The sequence below is a fragment of the Brachyistius frenatus genome, unplaced genomic scaffold, assembly GCF_029030835.1.
Source record: "Brachyistius frenatus isolate BFR_SWC_R1_liver_20210118 unplaced genomic scaffold, ASM2903083v1 Contig_9, whole genome shotgun sequence".
NCBI lineage: Eukaryota > Metazoa > Chordata > Actinopteri > Embiotocidae > Brachyistius > Brachyistius frenatus.
The window spans coordinates 6,651,585-6,671,964 of record NW_027210608.1 but is presented as its reverse complement, the minus strand read 5'-3'; the positions used below and the strand labels follow the sequence as shown (position 1 = coordinate 6,671,964).

At 39.0% G+C, this 20,380-nt stretch overlaps 1 protein-coding gene across 2 annotated transcripts; it reads left to right on the top strand.

Moving 5' to 3' along the window:
* The first annotated feature begins 4,434 nt into the window (after nt 1-4,434).
* LOC138616287 (signal peptide peptidase-like 2A) lies at nt 4,435-19,356 on the top strand. Of its 2 annotated transcripts, XM_069690491.1 has the most exons (17): nt 4,435-4,652; nt 6,330-6,440; nt 6,724-6,906; nt 7,314-7,403; nt 7,511-7,644; nt 8,374-8,528; nt 8,623-8,719; nt 8,968-9,069; nt 9,582-9,663; nt 9,962-10,036; nt 10,318-10,374; nt 10,957-11,010; nt 14,730-14,829; nt 15,661-15,741; nt 16,303-16,463; nt 18,154-18,187; nt 18,840-19,356. In XM_069690491.1, the coding sequence occupies exons 1-17, from the start codon at nt 4,599-4,601 to the stop codon at nt 18,878-18,880; spliced, it is 1,611 nt and encodes a 536-aa protein (XP_069546592.1). In that variant the 5' UTR covers nt 4,435-4,598; the 3' UTR covers nt 18,881-19,356. The 2 variants fall into 2 exon arrangements, with proteins under 2 accessions (XP_069546592.1, XP_069546593.1); XM_069690492.1 differs by lacking the exon at nt 10,957-11,010.
* Nucleotides 19,357-20,380: the final 1,024 nt, after the last annotated feature.

Sequence of the window (20,380 nt, the reverse complement as noted above, 5' to 3'; positions counted from 1 at the left end):
CTTTATTGGACAAATTTCGTCAATGTCTTCACTGCATATATTATATGAATCTGGAGAGACATGAATGAAACTCTATTTTGACTGGTTGGCTGAATCAGACAACCATAAAGTGGTCATTTTCATACGAAATAGACGAGCTAATGTTTGTTACAAGCAGATTGATAATTTCGTCTTTTTCACTTTCTCTGTTACTACTAGTGGTCCTTTGCTTTATCAAAATAAAGGACAATGCCTCAAATTCCAGAAAAGACATTGACATAATAAAACCTGATGTTCATAGCACAGTACCAGTAAATCTCCCAAGAGAATCCAGTGTTTCCATGTTGACGACCTAATAAAAGAGAACATTTTCTTCTTAACAATTTTGTAGGGATTTAATAAACCATGTATATTGTGTTAAAATCAGATGTGTAGGTCCTGGTGTAACAGATTCTGTTATTTTGTGACAGACTTGATGTTTCCTCTGTTTGTGTAAAGCTCTGCTAGGTGACGCTGGTGGTGGTTTCATATAATCTATACTGCCATGAGGTTGTTATTGATCTTCTCACCCCCATAATTGTCACCATGATAGCAAATAAGCATTTTTCCCAAAATGTTAAATTATTACATCGTTACTCCCATTCGGATACTCAGGTAAAACATTAGGAAAAGAGGCAGACAGTGACTGTTGTGTTCATCACTGCAACACTGCAAATGGATTTTTACTTCTTTATCATTTATTTTTAGAGAGACTCTAAAACTGCATCCAGAGGGAAATGGCATTAGGGACTCAGCATCCCATGCTACCAAAGATTTCAGCTGGATGCGCGTGTGTGTGTGTGTGTGTGTGTGTGTGTGTGTGTGTGTGTGTGTGTGTGTGTGTGTGTGTGTGTGTGTGTGTGTGTGTGTGTGTGTGTGTGTGTGTGTGTGTGTGTGTGTGTGTGTGTGTGTGTGTGTGTGTGTGTGTGTGTGTGTGTGTGTGTGTGTGTGTGTGTGTGTGTGTGTGTGTGTGTGTGTGTGTGTGTGTGAGGGGGGGGGGTGCAGGCTGATAGGGGTGCATGTGGATCATCAGTCTTTTCTTGGTTTGGTTAAACAATATGTAAAGTGACTGGAGTTCCGTTCTCAAAGTAAGCAATGTGTTTTGTTGAACATAGATTTGCATGTAAATAGACTTTTACAAATAGACAACATTAAATGCTCTGCATATTTACATCAGACTGGTCTCGGAATAGTTTCCAGTGAAATATTAATGCATACTGTATCAATAGATATTCATGATGCGGTTCCTTAAATCTGAACTATTTTACCCTTTAAAATGCATTGCGAGCAACACGGCAGTCATTACTGACAGCAGCAGTGCAGCAGCTGTGCATTTAGAGAGTGCTTTAGTGAGAGAATAGATTTGGAAGTGATGTATTTGAGGCAAAAACATCAAGCCATGGTTGCAGCTGCCGGCCACTCAGGTCAGGGTCAGACGGAAGGAGGCAGCTGCTGTGTTTATCATGAGTTTTGATGCTGTAGAGCTTCAGGGATGAGCCAGGAATCTTCCATGTACGCTTGAAAATCCTTCACCATATGTTGGTTTTAGCTGCGGAACCTTTCTCTGTCATACAGTAACGGAGGAGAAGATGACATATTCTTTACTCATTCATATAAGCCTGCAGAGAAATAGAGTAAATCAATCTGCATGTGTAAGAGGAAAAGCAAACATAAATGTGAGAATCCACATTTTTAAATGTTCTGTGCTGTACACACATCCAGATATCTTGATGGCATGGTTACTAATAACATGCGATATTTAGCCTAATTCCTATTAATTCCCAGTGTAATGTACATCCTGAGCCCAATCATCTCTTCTTAGAAAAGCTCACAGCACTGCCTGTAATTGTCAAAATGATCTGCACTTGAGCTAATGGTCCATCTGTCTTTGAGCACTGGTAACACATTTTAAGCCGTCCATGGAAAAGGCAGTCAGGTGAAACTGATGAATTTGACATTTCAACAAGCATCTGATTACATATTGACTGGCTATTAGCTAATTGGTGCTGAGGAGACTACTGGATGACACCACAGTGTGGATCTCCATTAAAAACATGACCACATGTATCTTCATTCTGTCACATTAGTGGTTGATTTGTATGAGTCATAATAACAAGGCAAATCAAGCAAAGCTAAAGGGGCGCAGGGGGAAATATTCAGTGAGTGGTCATACTGTGACAAGATTGTACAGCATGAAAAACAAGTCATACAAGAAATATTCAGTGCAGATCTACAGAGTGTCATGGAGGGATATATATATATATATATATACATATATATATATACATATATATATATATATATATATTTAAAAAAAAAATCTTAGGACATTGAGCTGTTTTTGTGCAATTAGCATCGGTTATAGATCAGAGGAAAATACTGTGAGATGATGGGATTTGCATTTAAACATGGGTTAAACATTTGTATACAGGAACAAACCCCGGGCTCAGGCTGTAAAAGCCATCTGAAAGGAACCGGCCAAGAAGAAAAAATCGGTCACACCAGGCTCCGACTTGTAATTTCAAGCCAGAGACATCAGGAATTTCTGACAGTGACATGTCTCCCTCTTGGTGGAAAGAACCGCAGACATGTCAAGAAACTGTCAGTCGATTGTGTGAATTCTAAATGCACCAAGATGCAGTGCTGGAAAACGGCATAACGGCCTAACTTCTTCAGACAAAAATGCAATGGGATGCGCCTATCATTTAAACTGTCATTTAAATGTCGAACAACATGTAATATTTACTCGCTCTGTTTATTTTCTTAGTTATTTATTTGTTGCTTTAAATGAAATGTGGTGGTACATGTTCACATAAGGTAGGTGGCAGCACTGTTGCACCGTGCAGTAAAAACATCTAACTTTACCTTCAGACAAATACTAATGTATGTCGTGGACACTACTTCAAACATTACATTCATTCATTGATATAGGAAGTCTAGCCTACTGTATTCATAAAAATCTCACTCCATGTGCTTCAGAGTTTGGGTCAGTATTTGTATGGCTCTCACGGCGTGCAGGGACCTCTGAGAAGCACAGCGGCTTGTTTTTGTTTTGTTTATTGGCTCTAATGTATTTGGTTTTGTGTAATTAAGTGGAGCATGTTAAGAAAAAGAGCAGGGCAGTGGGTTTTTTACTACAGCGTACCACATCCACCATGTCACGTGTTGCCTCTGTGAGGATCTCGTGCCCATTAATGAGACTCTGAACCTATTTTTTTAGAGCTCATCATGAAATACCTTCATCTTGAGGCCCTGCATGTGTCACAGTGGTATTTTTTACTTAATTTCTACAATGATGGAAAAAAAAAAAAAAAAAAAGCTTAGTTGCTTATTACAAAATTGAACTTATTGGCCACATTCAAGCATTCAGTATATAGGCTAAATCATAATTAGTCACTGAAGCTGGCTCAGGTCACCCTCCGATGGTTAGAGGCAGCAACTGGCCAAACGGAGGTTATAACGGTGCAGATCTGCTCATTGAGGTGAGCATTTGAGAGGGGACATTTTACAGCTTTACATTAAGGCTCTGTAAATCCTGACCCATCAAACAGAGTCAACACTGTCAAAAAATGCCTATTTTTTTCAGTGTGAAGACTTTCATTGATGGAAAAGTAAAAACTTGAAGTTTATTGTATAACTTGTAAGAACTAAATGCACTTTTATTTGAAACACAACTTGTACAACAATTGGACATGTCATTGATCATTTGTAACGTTAAGGTCTTGGACCTGTTAATTATAATGCATACAAATACAACCCTATTTCCAAAAAAGGGGTGACGCTGTTTAAAATTTACATAAAAACAGAATGCAATGATTGAAAATAGACCAAAGACAACATATCAAATGTTGAAACTGAGGAATCTGATTATTTCATGAAAAATGTATGCTCATTTTAAATTTGATGGTAACATCTCATTTCATACCAGTTGGGACAGGGGCATCTTTACCACAGTGTTGCATCACCTCTCCTTTTAACAACACTCTGTGAACGTTTGGGAACTGAGGAGACCAGTCGCTGGAGTTTTGAAAGTGAAATGTTGGCCCATTCACGGTTGATATTAGATTTCAGCTGTTCAGCACTTCAGTCTCCTTTAGTTTCATTTCTTTTTTTTCTTCTTCTTCTTCTTCTTCTTCTACTGAACCGTTTCTAAATTAAGTATTAGTAGGGGAAAAAAATGGTGTTTGTACCTGACTCAGCCAACCTGTAAAGTCTCACCAAAATATTGTAATGACTTTTCAGTGCTTGACTGCTCGTTGGAGTTTCGCGTCGGAAAACTGCGGCTTCTGCTTAACCGAATAATACTTTTACGTGTCACTTTCCAGGTGATACATTTCCCATTTTATTCATGAATAATGTGTCTCTGTGGTCGAGACGCTGACAGGTGAAACAGAAAGCAGCTGGTCAGCGTGTCACACGTGACAAGGAGGAAGTGACAGGCAGTTGCTGAGAAGCGACCACATCAGCCATGAAGAGACACGTAACTTAGTTAATAACAATAATTTAAAAAAAAAAGAAAGAAAAAGAAGTAGATTAATGCTGAAGCTACAAGATTGTGTGAAAAAGCAAATGCTGCCAAAATGGAGGGAGCTGTCACAGTCGTCCTCGTATCGCTCATGTTCGTGCTGTCGGAGGTAGGTTTGATGGACAACTAAGGCCTAACTTAGCCTCGAAAATACACGTCGTCTGTGGCTCCTGTTAACTGTCTGCCATGTCCCGCCGGGGTGTGCTCAATACACGGTGCTGAAGCGTGTATCGGGAGCAGCGTGTCGTCCGGTGTTCAGCGACGGGACGGACTGACTGCTGTCGGGCAGCTAACGCTCGTTAGCCGCCAATGCTATACTGTACGTCGCTTTTGTTAAGTCGGTGTGCTTCAAGACAGAAAATGTGTTTTATATATATATATATATAATGCACTGGTTTTACATGAAAGGGAAAGAGTCAATATTGACAAAAGGTATTAAAAACTCAAATGAAGTTCCACCCTTTATTATCTAATTGTAGCGTGTTGTTTCACTGGAGGTTTGACGGAGGGGGATTTCTCTACCAGCGTCCTGTCACATGACCGACCAAGACCGAGTCACATGTCTTCAAGGACGAGGACGGTCGCTGTTGTTTACAGCTGTGTGCTTGTTTTGAGGTGGATAGTGTTTGTTTAACCTGCTTGGTTAGCTGGAGACAAAAGTCACCGAGTTGTTACAGATCAGGATTAAGTGGCGAAATGTAACTCAATACATTTAGATGCAAATGTTGAGTTATTTGTGCTGCCCTGCCTTCTTATTATAGGACAAACTGTACATGTCCGTAAGGCCAACTATATGACTATAATTATCATTTTAATGACTTTCTTTGGCTTTGTTGTTTGGGGCTATTTAGGGTTTAATAGATCAATCTTTGTTTATTTTTTTATGGAGTATGTTCTTCCGTTTTTGTATGCCTGATTATTTCATTTGTATTATTGTCTGTTTGTCTGTGTGTGTGTGTGTGTGTGTGTGTGTGTGTGTGTGTGTGTGTGTGTGTGTGTGTGTGTGTGTGTGTTGGTTTGTCCAAGTCTGGTATTGTTAATTAACATGCTGTAACTTTTTATATTTAATATTTTTTACTGTTGTTTTATTGCTTTCCTGTACCTATAATGCTGCTGTAGCGAAAAAAATGTCTCCTTGTGGCATTAATAAAGTAACTATCTATCTATCTCTCTCTCTTTCTGTTCCTTTTGTTGGATGTCTTGGTTTGTGTTTGCGTATTTTGTATGTGAAGGACCCCCCTGAAAACGAGATGGTACATCTTATTCCTAATAAAGAATTTCCTACATGTGCTCAAAGTAGTTAAAATGAGAAATACCAGGGAGCACTTACTGTGAAGTGTCTACTTTTACTTTTTATACTATTATACTGTACTACTTTACATTTTGCTGATAATACTTTTATGCTTTTACTTAAGGAAGGTTTTGAAAGCACTACTTTTACTCCTAGCAGAGTATTTTCTTCTTCTTCCACCACTGGGTGATTTGACTATATTTCAGTGTAGAGCGAGCACATTAACTATATTTTACACTACAGTACACATTAAACTATAGTGGCCTTGGTGTAAACTCAAATAGTTAGTGGCTTAATTTTTATGATTTTATAACATACAAAGTGTCAAATATACGCCTACTGGGGATGCTGTTAGTCAGGCAGGCAAATCAATAAATGTTCATTCCTTTATCGCGTCTGATTCATCAGTATTAAACTGACAAAGCTGGGTTGTGTTAAGATATTTTTTCTTTGTGTAACACTGATGAACAACGGTTGTTTTTTTTTTCCCACCAGATAAATTGCCAAGAAGCGATCTTGCACATTTCGAATGAAAGTACAGACAGAGAGTACTGCATCGTTTACAATCACTCCTGGACTCCGATTTCACCAACTCTTGATGCTGCAGTAAGTTTTGGTTCCTTTTTTAGGTGCCATCATGGTCTGATTTCTTATTATCAGGACCGGAAATTAACCTTGAATTTGAATGACTTCTTAAGCTATTCCTCATTTTTATGCTATTTTTGGAGCAATAATATAATAATAATTAGTTAATAGAGTGGCTACTTGGCAAAGTGTCCAGTTCACGTTAAACTTGACATTAAGTTACTTTCTGTTCACTGTAACACCCCTAAATGTTATTCTTGAAAACTTCCTCCCATCCTAATTGTGAATTCATTATCTTTTTCAGACAGAGTACCCATTGGTGAACCTGACCTCCACTTCGCTGTGTAACGGTTCAGGGATCAGTCCAGATGTAATGAAGGGCAAAGCGGTGGTGGTGATGCATGGAGACTGTAACATGAGCCAGAAAGCTATTGTTGCTCAGAAACTCGGAGCTACAACTTTGCTCATTGCCAAGAACAGATCATTGGTAGGCCATTTACATCCATCTGTGCTTTGTCAATGGATTAAGCTCAAAGGGATATGATTTGATATTTGATTTATATTTGATTTATTTGTTTTTATTTAATGCTGATGTTAGTATGTTTTGGATACAACAGTGTAAAGTGGAAGAAACGCCCACAGAAGTGATTCAGAAATAAGGAAGTGTTGTATTCATCTGGGGGTTTCCATCTAAATATACACTTTTTCTTTGAACACTAAATCTCCTTGTTTCCACATTTCAATCACTTCACCTTGTCATTTTTTTACATAGTTCTTTGGTTACACATTGTTCATAAAATGACAGAAATCTCACCAAAGGCTTTAGAATACATTTTCCTGTCAAACCAGGTTTATTTATAAAAAAATATATATATATCTTCTGTACTACTTCAGGTCACTCCATCAGCCATTGAATCAGAGTATGCAAAGGTCCACATTCCTCTGGCTCTGATGAGGTACAGGGACTTCCTGGAAGCACAGCAGGTCAGAGGGTCTTCATTTTTAGTCTTGTTTGCATTCCTCCTGTAGAGGTCGATCTGATGAAGAGGTTCAAACTGGATGTAAAGTTTTAAACTCTTGTATGTCCTCAGGTGTTTGGTGAAGGGATGCAGGTGAAGCTCTATGCTCCTCCTTACTCAAAGATTGATCCAAGCATTGCGGTCATCCTGCTGATTTCCATTGTCACAGTCACCTTGGGCGGCTTCTGGAGCGGGGCATGTGAGCGGTGAGATTTTACTGTTGAACAAACAGAGCTGGAAGCTAAAAACTCACATCTGTAGTTGTGGCACATTAACCTAGAGTGACAGATAAACACATTGTTTTGGAAATTGTTGACACTTGTTTTCTTATTGATTAATCAGATACTATCAGTGTGACTAAATAACTTAATGAAGTGTTAAACACAGTTGGCGTTAACATTGTCAAAAGCAATACATGAATTCCCAACAGTCATATTTGATGTGGTGCCATTGTATCAGTTCAGTATCGCCCACAGTCTCCGTGTCAGTGTAATGAAAGATGTCGAATCTTGTTCTCCTTTTACTGAACCACCATTCTCAAATACAATAGGTGTGAAAAGTTTACGCAGACCGATGGAAAAAACGTGATCTGCAGTCCAGATTTGCCACTTTGTTTGTTGTTTATTGAAGTAGCGTGGAGTTGTAAAAAAAAGAGACAAACATACGAAGATATTTCTTTTTTGCAAGTTGTATGGCGTCAATGTGGTGGCGTGAGAACTGTGTGCTCTCGCTCTACCTCTGCCCTCCTCCCTGTTGCTTGTAACCATATTTACACACACACCCCCGTGTGTCTAAGGACTGCCTCTAGGTTTAAAAAAAAAAAAAAAAACATTGCAAAGTTTTTTTTAAACAAAATAATATGACATGTTAACGGAAAACATAAACAGCTCTGACACCACACAACCACAACTGAAATATTTTTCTGTTTGTGGCAGGGACCGGTTGAATAGTGGCGACACCGGGGGCGGAGGGGGAGAAAACAAAGCAGACAGCGGAGAGCTTTTCCTCTACTCGCCTCTCAAAGTGGTTATCTTTGTCGCCATGATGTGTGGGATGCTGGTCCTCATGTACTTCTTCTACAACGTCCTTGGTGAGTTGGACAGAAACATCAGCTCTTGTGTGTTTTTACAGAGTAATGTTCTCCGCTGTAATATTAATGCGGTCTGTTTTTCTTTTGACTCCAGTTTACATCATTATTGCGATATTCTGCCTCGCTTCTGCCTCTGCGCTGTTCAGCTGTCTGGATGCAGTGATGGAAAAAATCGGTTGTGGCACTTTGAAGTATGAGCGTCACTCTTTCAAAAAAACACTATTTTTGCACCGCACACATGCAGACATATTCCACCCGTGGTGGGGAAAATAGAATAGACAATTATGACCCATAGACAGTGTTATTACCTCGCAAAAATAGAAACAACAATTCCAGCCTAAATAGATGTGTCAGTTCTACCTGATGAACGGCTCAAAATAATGAAATGTGTATTTTCCTGGTTTCCCCACAAACTAAGTCTCTGTGTGTCTTTTCTCAGCTTCTCTATCCGAAACTGGAATTTGTCATTGAGGTCTCTCCTGCTGTCTGCGGTGTGCATCAGCATTGCTGTGGTCTGGGGAGTGTACAGAAATGAAGACAGGTACTCTGAGGACACACAAAAAAACAAAAATACAACCTCACAGTCCCTCGGTCTGTTTCAGTCTCATTTCCAGACATAGCTGTGCCACTGCTGCGGTGGACTGGTTGTTTTGTGGTTCAGTGCTGTTGGTTAAAATAATCTTGAAAACACTCACTTTGTTTTTAGAAGTGCTTCTGATTGCAACACCCGTTGCAGCGTTGACAGTTTTAAGTGTAACTGAACAAATGTCGTGGGTGTGTGAATTGGGATATTGGTCTTTCTTCTTCAAACTTGATAAATCTTTTAGATGCAGTCAATATATGTTCTCTCAGACACAAAGGACAACTTAAGTTTCAGTTTTTTTTCAATAGTTCAATCAGTGCCTCGATTTTTAGCATTCCTCACTGGCTGTGTGATTTCTAATAACGTGCCTGTAGATGTATTTCCTTTTGTAGCGGTAGAGTGCTGTAGTTCAATTTAAAATATATGATCAGATGAAAACACATGGTCAAAGATCTTTTATGTCCTTGCAGATGGATCTGGATCTTGCAGGATCTCCTTGGCGTTGCTTTCTGCCTCAACTTCATGAAGACCATTTCACTGTCTAATTTCAAGGTACATCTTCACCCGCTCTCCCCAGAGAATCATACCCCTTCTTTCATTATGTGCTTGGTGTTTCTATTGTACCTCTGAGCCATAAGGACTACTTGTACTGTACGTGTATATTTATATTTACTGTCCTCCATCATTAGCATCTCACCACTCAACAAGATAGACCTCTGACTCTTTACTGTTATTTCCAGGATTTAATCCCAATCAAGTGGTCCATTGTTATAATTTTGTTCCTCAGTTGTGGAACCAAGTACAGTTTGTGATTTTTTTTTTCTTCCCCTTTCTTTTCAATGTCTCATAGATCTGTGTGATTCTACTGAGCCTCCTGCTTGTGTATGACGTCTTCTTTGTTTTCATCACTCCTTTCTTCACCAAGGTATGTGCATATTTATTTGCAATGTTTTAGGACCTCAAAGCTAAAGCAGTAATGTTTTTTCAGATATAGAATTGCTATTGCTTTATAATGCTGCAGATTTTTTTTTCTCTGCCATTCTTCATTATTTGCTGCTCTTCAAATTCAGACTTTTGTTGCCCCAAAGTTCAAAGTGTTTTGCATCTAATCAGCAAATTTGACTGATACACAAAGTCTCGATTTTGGGAGAATTCCACGTGATTCATAAACTAAGAACATATTGACATCTCTTTCCCTGTCAACAGAATGGAGTTAGCATTATGGTGCAGGTTGCCCTCGGCCCAGATGCATCTGGAGAGAAGGTAAGCGCCCTTCAGTGTGTCCTGTGTTGAAGGGGAACTCCACCAAATAGTTTTTCTGGACTTTAACCAAAGTATTTGGTAAATTATCAGAGAATCTTAAGTTTTGGGAAAGTTGAAGAAAACAGAATTGACAGCCTGTTTTTTTCAGTTAGACATTAGTTTTACTATCCTGAATTATTACAGAAAAAAAATTACAGTTTTAAATTTGAGAAACATCCCTGTCAAAACATATCTGTAAACCTCCGACTCGAGCTATTGATTGTGTCCAAAAGCTGTTAATTAAAGCTCAAGCCAATGATTTTTTTTTTGTTAAATTACATTGGGAGACTGAAACATTGTTCTGTGAATAAATAATGTTGTGCTTACGAATAGCCATTTGTAGAATTTCCTCAGGAGTGCAGCAGTTTTATCACTAAAGTCAGGAACAACAAGTGGAAAGCTAAGCTTGGTGGAATTCCCCATCAGTTTGTATTGGCTTTATTAACATGCTGGCAGATCTGCACTGCTTGTTGTTGATGCCCCGAGGGAAACGATAGAATGACTGACTAACTCTGCGCTGGGTTTGGGTGGGCTCTGTCGTAGACACAAGGTAACATGGTGGAGATCCCCGCTGAACCCCAGGCTCCCTTTGAGAAAGTAAGGCTTGACTTGTCATCCACTACTATATTTAATGCTCCATCCTGAGGTGGGTGGAGAGGGATGGGGGTGGTTGATGTTTTAGTCTGGGAATGAAGATTGTTGAAATTCTCCAGAAAAATATGTGATAAAAAAATGAGAAAAGTTTTGTTTTGGGTCTTTCTTTTGTTTAATATATCTTTCCATATAGATACACATGGACCGCCCAGATCCATCCAAAAATTTGGTCAACAAGTCTCTAACACTAATATAAATGCCTTACTTTAGGTATGATTACAGTGATTTCTCAAATAGGGAAAAATACATTGGGTACGGAAAGTATTCAGACCCCTTTAAATTTTTCACTCTTTGTTTCATTGCAGCCATTTGCTAAAATCAAAAAAGTTCATTTTATTTCTCATTAATGTACACTCAGCACCCCATCTTGACAGAAAAAAACAGAAATGTAGAAATTTGTGCAAATTTATTAAAAAAGAAAAACTGAAATATCACATGGTCATAAGTATTCAGACCCTTTGCTGTGACACTCATATTTAACTCACATGCTGTCCATTTCTTCTGATCCTCCTTGAAATGGTTCTACTCCTTCATTGGAGTCCAGCTGTGTTTAATTAAACTGATTGGACTTGATTAGGAAAGGCACACACCTGTCTATATAAGACCTTACAGCTCACAGTGCATGTCAGAGCAAATGAGAATCATGAGGTTGAAGGAACTGTCCAAGGAGCTCAGAGACAGAATTGTGGCAAGGCACAGATCTGGCCAAGGTTACAAAATAAGTTCTGCAGCACTCAAGGTTCCTAAGAGCACAGTTGCCTCCATAATCCTTAAATGGAAGAAGTTTGGGATGACCAGAACTCTTCCTAGACCTGGCCGTCCAGCCAAACTGAGCAATCGTGGGAGAAGAGCCTTGGTGAGAGAGGTAAAGAAGAACCCAAAGATCACTGTGGCTGAGCTCCAGAGATGCAGTAGGGAGATGGGAGAAAGTTCCACAAAGTCAACTATCACTGCAGCCCTCCACCAGTCGGGGCTTTATGGCAGAGTGGCCCGACGGAAGCCTCTCCTCAGTGCAAGACATATGAAAGCCCGCATAGAGTTTGCCAAAAAACACATGAAGGACTCCCAGACTATGAGAAATAAGATTCTCTGGTCTGATGAGACCAAGATTGACCTTTTTGGCGTTAATTCTAAGCGGTATGTGTGGAGAAAACCAGGCACTGCTCATCACCTGCCCAATACAATCCCAACAGTGAAACATGGTGGTGGCAGCATCATGCTATTGGGGTGTTTTTCAGCTGCAGGGACAGGACGACTGGTTGCAATTGAAGGAAAGATGAATGCGGCCAAGTACAGAGATATCCTGGAAGAAAACCTCTTCCAGAGTGCTCTGGACCTCAGACTTGGCCGAAGGTTCACCTTCCAACAAGACAATGACCCTGAGCACACAGCTAAAATAACAAAGGAGTGGCTTCGGAACAACTCTGTGACCATTCTTGACTGGCCCAGCCAGAGCCCTGACCTAAACCCAATTGAGCATCTCTGGAGAGACCTGAAAATGGCTGTCCACCAACGTTCACCATCCAACCTGACGGAACTGGAGAGGATCTGCAAGGAAGAATGGCAGAGGATCCCCAAATCCAGGTGTGAAAAGCTTGTTGCATCATTCCCAAGAAGACTCATGGCTGTACTAGCTCAAAAGGGTGCTTCTACTCAATACTGAGCAAAGGGTCTGAATACTTATGACCATGTGATATTTCAGTTTTTCTTTTTTAATAAATTTGCACAAATTCCTACATTTCTGTTTTTTTCTGTCAAGATGGGGTGCTGAGTGTACATTAATGAGAAATAAAATGAACTTTTTTGATTTTAGCAAATGGCTGCAATGAAACAAAGAGTGATAAATTTAAAGGGGTCTGAATACTTTCCGTACCCACTGTATGCAAAATCATGCACTGATCTAGTTGTGTGTACTCACAACTTTTCCTGGGTTCTTGGTTCATGTTTCATTTGACTTTCCTCTGTGACTACTGGTCTCATTACATTACATTTGATTTAGCTGATGCTTTTATCCAAAGTGACTTACAATAAGTGCATTTCAACCATGAGAACAACAAGAATCAAGAAAATACAATTTCTTCAAGAAAGCCAAACTACAAAGTGCTATCAGTAAGTGTCATTTTAAGCGCTGCTAAAGTTCTACTGTTCAAGGTCAAGTCGGAAGAGGTGCGTTTTTAGTTTGCGGCAGAAGATGTACAGAGTTTCTGCTGTCCTGATGTCGTTGGGGAGCTCATTCCACCATTTAGGAGCCAGGACAGCAAACAGTCGTGATTTTGTAGAGTGTTTAGCTCGCAGTGAGGGAGCAACAAGTCGATTGGTAGAAGCAGAGCGGAGGGAACGGGCCGGGGTGTAAGGTTTGACCATGTCCTGGATGTAGACTGGACCCGATCTGTTCACAGCACGGTACGCAAGTACCAATGTTTTGAAACGGATGCGGTCAGCTACTGGTAACCAGTGAAGGTCTCCTTGTGAAAACAGGGCACTTACAAGATCTAACTATGATTTCTTCTAACCCTTCCCCAAAAGATAAGCAAGGGGAAGTAACACCCAGATTCTCACATGATTATCAGATGGTGGGGGCTGATTAGTTATTCACATTTTGAAGGCAGCAGTTCTGCTAAAGCTTCATTTGTTTTACAGTGTTTGTCTGTTTTAATTTTCTTTCATCACTGATAAATGTTTTGGCCTTTGGATCGTTCCTGTCTTTGTTTGTTGTGGGAAATTGTTTTGTAGCACTTTTGCATTTGAGGAAAGGTATATCCAGTAAGGAATTTTAAGCCATTTCAGGGTAGCTGAAAATGTTTTCACTGGTTTCTTTCTGCAGCCCAATGTATTTTCTTGGACTCTGAGCTTTGTCTATAAGCGTACACCTGTGTACACACTGCAGAACTGTGGTCAGCTGGTTATTGTGCGCATTTCCATAATATTGATATGAGGATTTGTGGAAACGGCAGTCTGTTATTCTCAGATGTCACTTTATGCAAAAACCTGTGTGTGTGTGTGTGTGTGTGTGTGTGTGTGTGTGTGTGTGTGTGTGTGTGTGTGTGTGTGTGTGTGTGTGTGTGTGTGTGTGTGTGTGTGTGTGTGTGTGTGTGTGTTTTAACACAGACTTCTGTAATAAGCAATAATAATTAGAACAGTAAAATCAAATTAAAGCGAATAGTCGCCAGTAACTTTTAAATTGTGCTGATTTCCTGCATCTGTAGAAAAGCCAGTGAACAAACATCACTGCTAACACACAATAATCTGAGAATGGTACTTCAATAATGTCAGAAAACAATAGCAGTACTGTTGTTTACTGACACTCTGCTTTTACACCATTGATAGGAATACTGTGGTCAAATCCTGATATATGGCCAGACCATGTATGAGATGCTAGAGGGCTTTTAATTTTAAATGAGGGCTTTTAATTTCAAACAAGGGCTTTTTGGACACAGGAGGTGTAGCTGGGAAGGCAGAAGGGAGTTAGAAAAATTCCACAGCGGTGTCCACCAGTATATCTACTAGAGCTTTGAGACATCCATATTCAGTCCAGAGATTGCAGTCAGATCGAGGGTAATGCTCAGTGTAGCTATTCTTATTCGGCTGCGTGCAACAAGAACGACAATTCTGCTGTCACTGTTTATGTCATTTTAAAGATCTAAAATGTTTTATTTTCTCAGCTACCAGTGGTGATGCGCGTCCCACGGTTCTCAGCTCCGGCTCAGAACCTGTGTGGGATGCAGTTCTCCATCCTGGGTTACGGAGATATCATCGTTCCAGGTGAGGTCAAAGTGTCACTAGAAATGTTTACCTAAAGCGTCCCTGGTAACTGCTTTGAATGCAGATAACAGTGACAGCAGATCAGCACATCAGATATTGAGAATTGTTAGATTAGATTTAGATGAGATTAGATTTGACTTTCTTAATCCCACGGTGGGGAAATTTACTCGTCACAGGAGCAAAGAAAAGACAAAAAAGGTGTACACAATATGACAAAATTTAGGATATAGGAAATAAGAGACAATTATTTTAGAAAAAAATAAGAGCAATGAATAGCTACACACACACACACACATACACACAGACTATATACACAAAAACAAATAACATTAAAATAAATATAAATAATCACTGTTGGAAGTGTTGGATGCAAATACAGTAAAAAAAAATTAATGTAACAAATGGCTGTGATATACTTCAACATCCAGTTCAACTCATTTCCTTTAAGCCAAAACACAAGAATGATGATGGGTGAATAATTAGAGCACATAATAGAAACTGCAACGTCCATGGTTTGAGTCAAACTAGAGATGTTTCCACTGGTTCTCTGATTCTTTTATACTCTCATCTATAACTAAAAAAAAAAGTAACCTTGTGTCATATGTGCATGTAGAGAAGATTGATGAGGTATGTGTAATAATATATGAAAATATGAACTAATATGAAAAACTATTGTGTATTTTTTTGCTTTTTGCTTTGAAAGCCCCAAAACCAATTATGTTTTTTTTTTCTATATATATAAAAATAGAAGGGAATCAGACAAACTAAATGTGGGCAAACATTTTTAATATGACGTATGACTCTTTCTCTGCATTGTCTCTGGTCCAACAGGTCTCCTGGTGGCCTACTGTAGCCGGTTTGATGTTTGGATCAACAGCAGAAGGAAGATTTACTTCGTCAGCTGCTGCTTTGGTACCTCCCATCTCAAATTGTTGTATCTGTCAGAACTTTGCATCAGTACATGAAAACATTAAATCTTGTGTAAAGTAATATGAAAGGGCAGACTTTTTTTTGTTTTTTTTTAACTATGAGTGTTGGTGAGGGGATTGACAATACTTAAAATACATGTACAATACACCATTCTTTATATCAGAATACTATTGATCATATTGCAGTTATTCAGTCATCTTTTATTGTCAGTGGCGATAATACTATTCCTGCTCTCCTACACAAACTCTTCAAACTGAACTCCACACCTTTTTAGACTTTATTGATTTGCATTATCTAATGCATTATAATGCTTTATTGATTGCACATTCATTTAAAAAGCCATTAAGTGAGTCTATTTAATAACTTTTTTTTTTAGAAATGCTGCCATTCGATTCGCTGACCACTGGGTCTCTGTTCATTTCCTCTAAATTGAGCCATCGACTGAAAGACTTTTACTGAACCCAAGTTCTGACTGAGGTGTAAGCTTTAAGTTTACTTTGTCTATTTCCTTCTGTGTTTGTCCATCTCTCTTGTTCCCTGTAGCCTATCTGCTGGGAATGATACTGACGTTTGCTGTGATGCTGCTGTCAGGGATGGGCCAGCCTGCCCTTCTCTACCTGGTGCCCTTTACCCTGATAACCTCCTCTGTGGTGGCAGGCTGCAGGGGAGAGATGAGGCAGTTCTGGGCAGGAACCACCTATGAGGTGAGAGGAGAAAGAGTACAAAGTGTCTCCACAAAGGTTTGGACAATTAGTGCAGTTTGATAGCTGTGATTGTATTCCCTCAGGGCTTTTAAGCAGATTTCACAGTATTTCTGAGAAACGTCATCCCTCCTGCGTCTGTGGTATTTGACTGACAACACCCGTTCATGAAACTACAGTCAGCATAGTGCTATTCTTAAGACCAAAGCACAGAGCAAGGCTTACAGTTACTAATATGGAAAAGGCTAACAGGCTTTAATTGCAAGCTGTCTGTACATAACATTAAAAAAAAAAAAAGCATTTCGCTCATTCAGCTAAAAAAAACGATTCCTGGTCAGCCCTACTCATTGCAATCCTGATTACAAAACGTAAGTGTCATTTTCAGGCATTCTGCAAAGCAAGTTAATCTTCTGCAGTTGCTCTACACAAACAGATAAAGCCTTCCCCCTTTTTCAGTTGCAGCTACATAGCTCACATGAGCTCCAATTTGCCAAGCAGCTGTCTGGTCATATAAGTAAACCGTGAAAAACAGGTCCCACTGGACACATGAATTCCTTGCATTGAATGACAGCCTCAGTGAATGATATTCCAGACAGGTTTTTTTAAACTTTTCCCTCACTGGTTCTTGTCTTGATGTGGGAAAATGTGAAGTCCACTGTGCCTGTGAGGGTTTCTATTTGCAAAAGCTTCAAACTGCCACTTCTTCTACTCACCATGACCCTCAGCATATTGTATATCCTATATATTTAATATACGAGTTATCTTAAGAAAACTGTGACAAAATCAGCAGTCACCGTTAGTAGTTTAAAGTGCTTTGTTACTTTTAAGTACTTTATCACCACACCCTAAGTTAGTTTTCCGATGCTCAGTTCAATGCTTCTGCTAATACTGAGTAAACACGGCACCATCGCTGCACTGTCAAAATTATTTCAAATGTGACCATGGTGTCCTAAAAGTACTGTAAAAAAAACAAAAAAAACTCAAGCAGTGTGTTGGAAACTACCTTTGGTGCCTCGTACGACAGTTTCGTAACACACTTTTTAAACAAAAACAACTTGTTGTAACTAGCACACTTCCTTCTAAAGGGCATACAGCATACCAAAGTGAAGAGCAAAAAAAGCATACAGTGTACACACGTTATACAGTAAATACATGCATATATAACACACAAAACAACTATGGAATTAAAAAAACAACCCCAAAGAAAACTAAATAATCAAATGCTGGACAACAGGAATATTTTGAATCTGCTTTTGAATTAAATTAGTTTTGGTACATAGGAGTGCTAAAACAGTTTGGGCCATAAATTTACCTGCCAGTTCATGTTTGCAGCAACTACAGCAGTAACTCAGCACGGCAACTGTTTCTGTTTGTTTGTTTGTTTGTTTGTTTGAGCTTGTTTACTACAGAATTATCTAACTTTTCTAAACCACACCTTCATTTTTCAGATTGTCTTTGTATCACCCAGCCCAAACATTATTGTCAGTTATCGCTTGTACCGTATGAAAGAGAACATGCCGTGACCTGAAATGTCCTTCTCAGTTGAGTTTTAGGTCTCTGCAGGTTTACTTCCCCATCTGACATCAACTGACTGAAGAATCAATTGAGATGTTTTGGAGTTTATTGAAATCCCATGCAAAAAATAAAAACTAGCATTATGTTCCTCACATTTCTCATCCTTCATGTTCACTAGGTCTTGGACTCATCCAGGGAACCTTTGCTGCCAGGTGTGCTTCTCTCCAACCCAGACATCTCCCCTGCATCTCTCCTATCATTCGCATTACATACTGCGGTGCCTCATCTTCTCATACCGGCTTCATTCACCCCCTTTTTATTTTGATGTTTTAACTCCTGATTTCCAGGGTCAATGCGATATTTGAAGACAAAACAGATGTTAACACCTTTAAAACATTGAAATTGCAAGACTGTAGTTTGGACACTTCAGCGTTTTGGCCACCAGGTGTCTGTAGTTGGCAGAAAACAATCCTCTGATATGTCTGAGGAGCTTTGCTTCAAAGTGGACTTGTCTTAAAGCTATATGGCCCTGGAATACAAATGACTTCATTTCTTTATTTCTGCAATTTTTATAGTTTGTTTGCCGTTTTTGTTTTTATTCAACACGTTCTGCACTCATTCGTCTTTTCCAATCAACAGGTATTAATCCCTCCATCCTTAATGCAGTTACCAACATTTTTCATGTTTCCCTCTGCATGTTGTTGCTTGCAGTTAACATGGAAGAGCTGTGGCATGGATTTAGTAGAACGCACCGCTTATTCTTTGTTTGCATCTAAGTAACTTGTCTTTCTTTTCATGTCTATCTTATTTTCAGTTAACCAAAACATCCCATTGAATTACTAACATTTTCTTTCCTTTCTTTAGAGGGAAGAACTGACTGCACCGTAGAAGGTGAAAGATGCTGACTCAGTGCTGAGCATGTGCCCAGCTGCTGGATGCTTTTTTTTTTTTTTTAATATATTATTATTACCTTTTTTATGCATTTGCAAAGCAAGGGAACACTTGTTATTGATCAAAAGATTCTTCAAACTGCGTGGGTTAATTTTGACTGACATGAATGGTTGGGAGGTTAATAAATTCTGTGCAAGTGGAACAGAGTTGTGTAAGTGATTAAAACAACTTAATTAGTGCCTGAAAGGTCCGTCAGGTTCACTCTCAGAAAAATGTAATGATTTTGCCTTGGTGATGATCGCTTACGACAAAATGAGAACGCACTTTATAATATTCAGCTTGACAGTTGTTTCATTGTGGGGTGGGGGGTAAATAGAGGTTTAAATTGTAGCTATTGTAATACATTTTGATAACTGGGGTTTCTGTGTAACCTGTTTTTATGATGTGATTTCTTTCATTGCCTTATGATAAATAAAGAACTTCGATTTAATGTTTCTGTATGTGGGTGTTTGTTCCATTTAACCTTGCTCACCGTTATTCAAGTGCCCAAAATCTTCCTGTAGTAGATAATCAGTGCATTTCCAGACAATTAAACACTTGCTGTTCTGCTACTGAGTCACTGAACACTAAGAAAGAGCAAGTTTTGAAAGGACCTATAGGGGATATTGTGTTTTGTGAGGTAGCCAGTGGGCAGATAGTGCCGGGCATGAATAATAAGTTCCTAAAATGAATGCTACCACAAAGGAAGTTGCTGATGTAAAGTGCATTAAACAGAGACTGCACATTAACCATCTCTGCGAGAGTTATGCACTGGTTGGAGGTACAAACTACAACCAGTGCCCAAAAAAAATCATTCCTCTGACGGTTCCTGCCAAGACTTTTAAGTTTTTGAATTGTGGACCACCATTTAAGTCCCATTTTATTTCACATAAGTACTTTGAAAAGTGCCCTTTTGTTTGGCTGTTAATTTTTTATGTCACTTTTAATATGTTAGTTAAGATAAGTATTAGAAAGAAAAAAAAAGATTAAACTGACAAGACATGAAATATTCTGTATGGATTTTATTTCCCTTTCAACACTCTGTCCTTGTGACATGACTCTTTTATGACTGGTATTATCAGCTGAGTAAATATCAAAACTGTTAAAAAATTCCTTTGCCTGGCTGTCATATATTTGGTAATAACGCAGATGCATAGGGTTTTTTCGCTTTCTAAATGTTAATAAGTCAATTATGAAGGATGTTTACAATAATCTAGTATTCAGCTGTCAAAGTTATGAACATAACATAACATAATAAATGTATTTATAGAAATGTGTTCCAGATGTTCTGCAAATCTTTCTCTGGCCCTGTTGATGAATCAAACAGTATAACGTTGTTGTCATAAATGACCTCGGACAGCTCTGTAATCTGAATTAATGATCGATAAAGTTAATGTTTATAATCCCCCATAACATAATTAGAAAGTGGACTCTGTCTTTTATAAATCGTCATGTTAACCCTCAGACAGAGATGT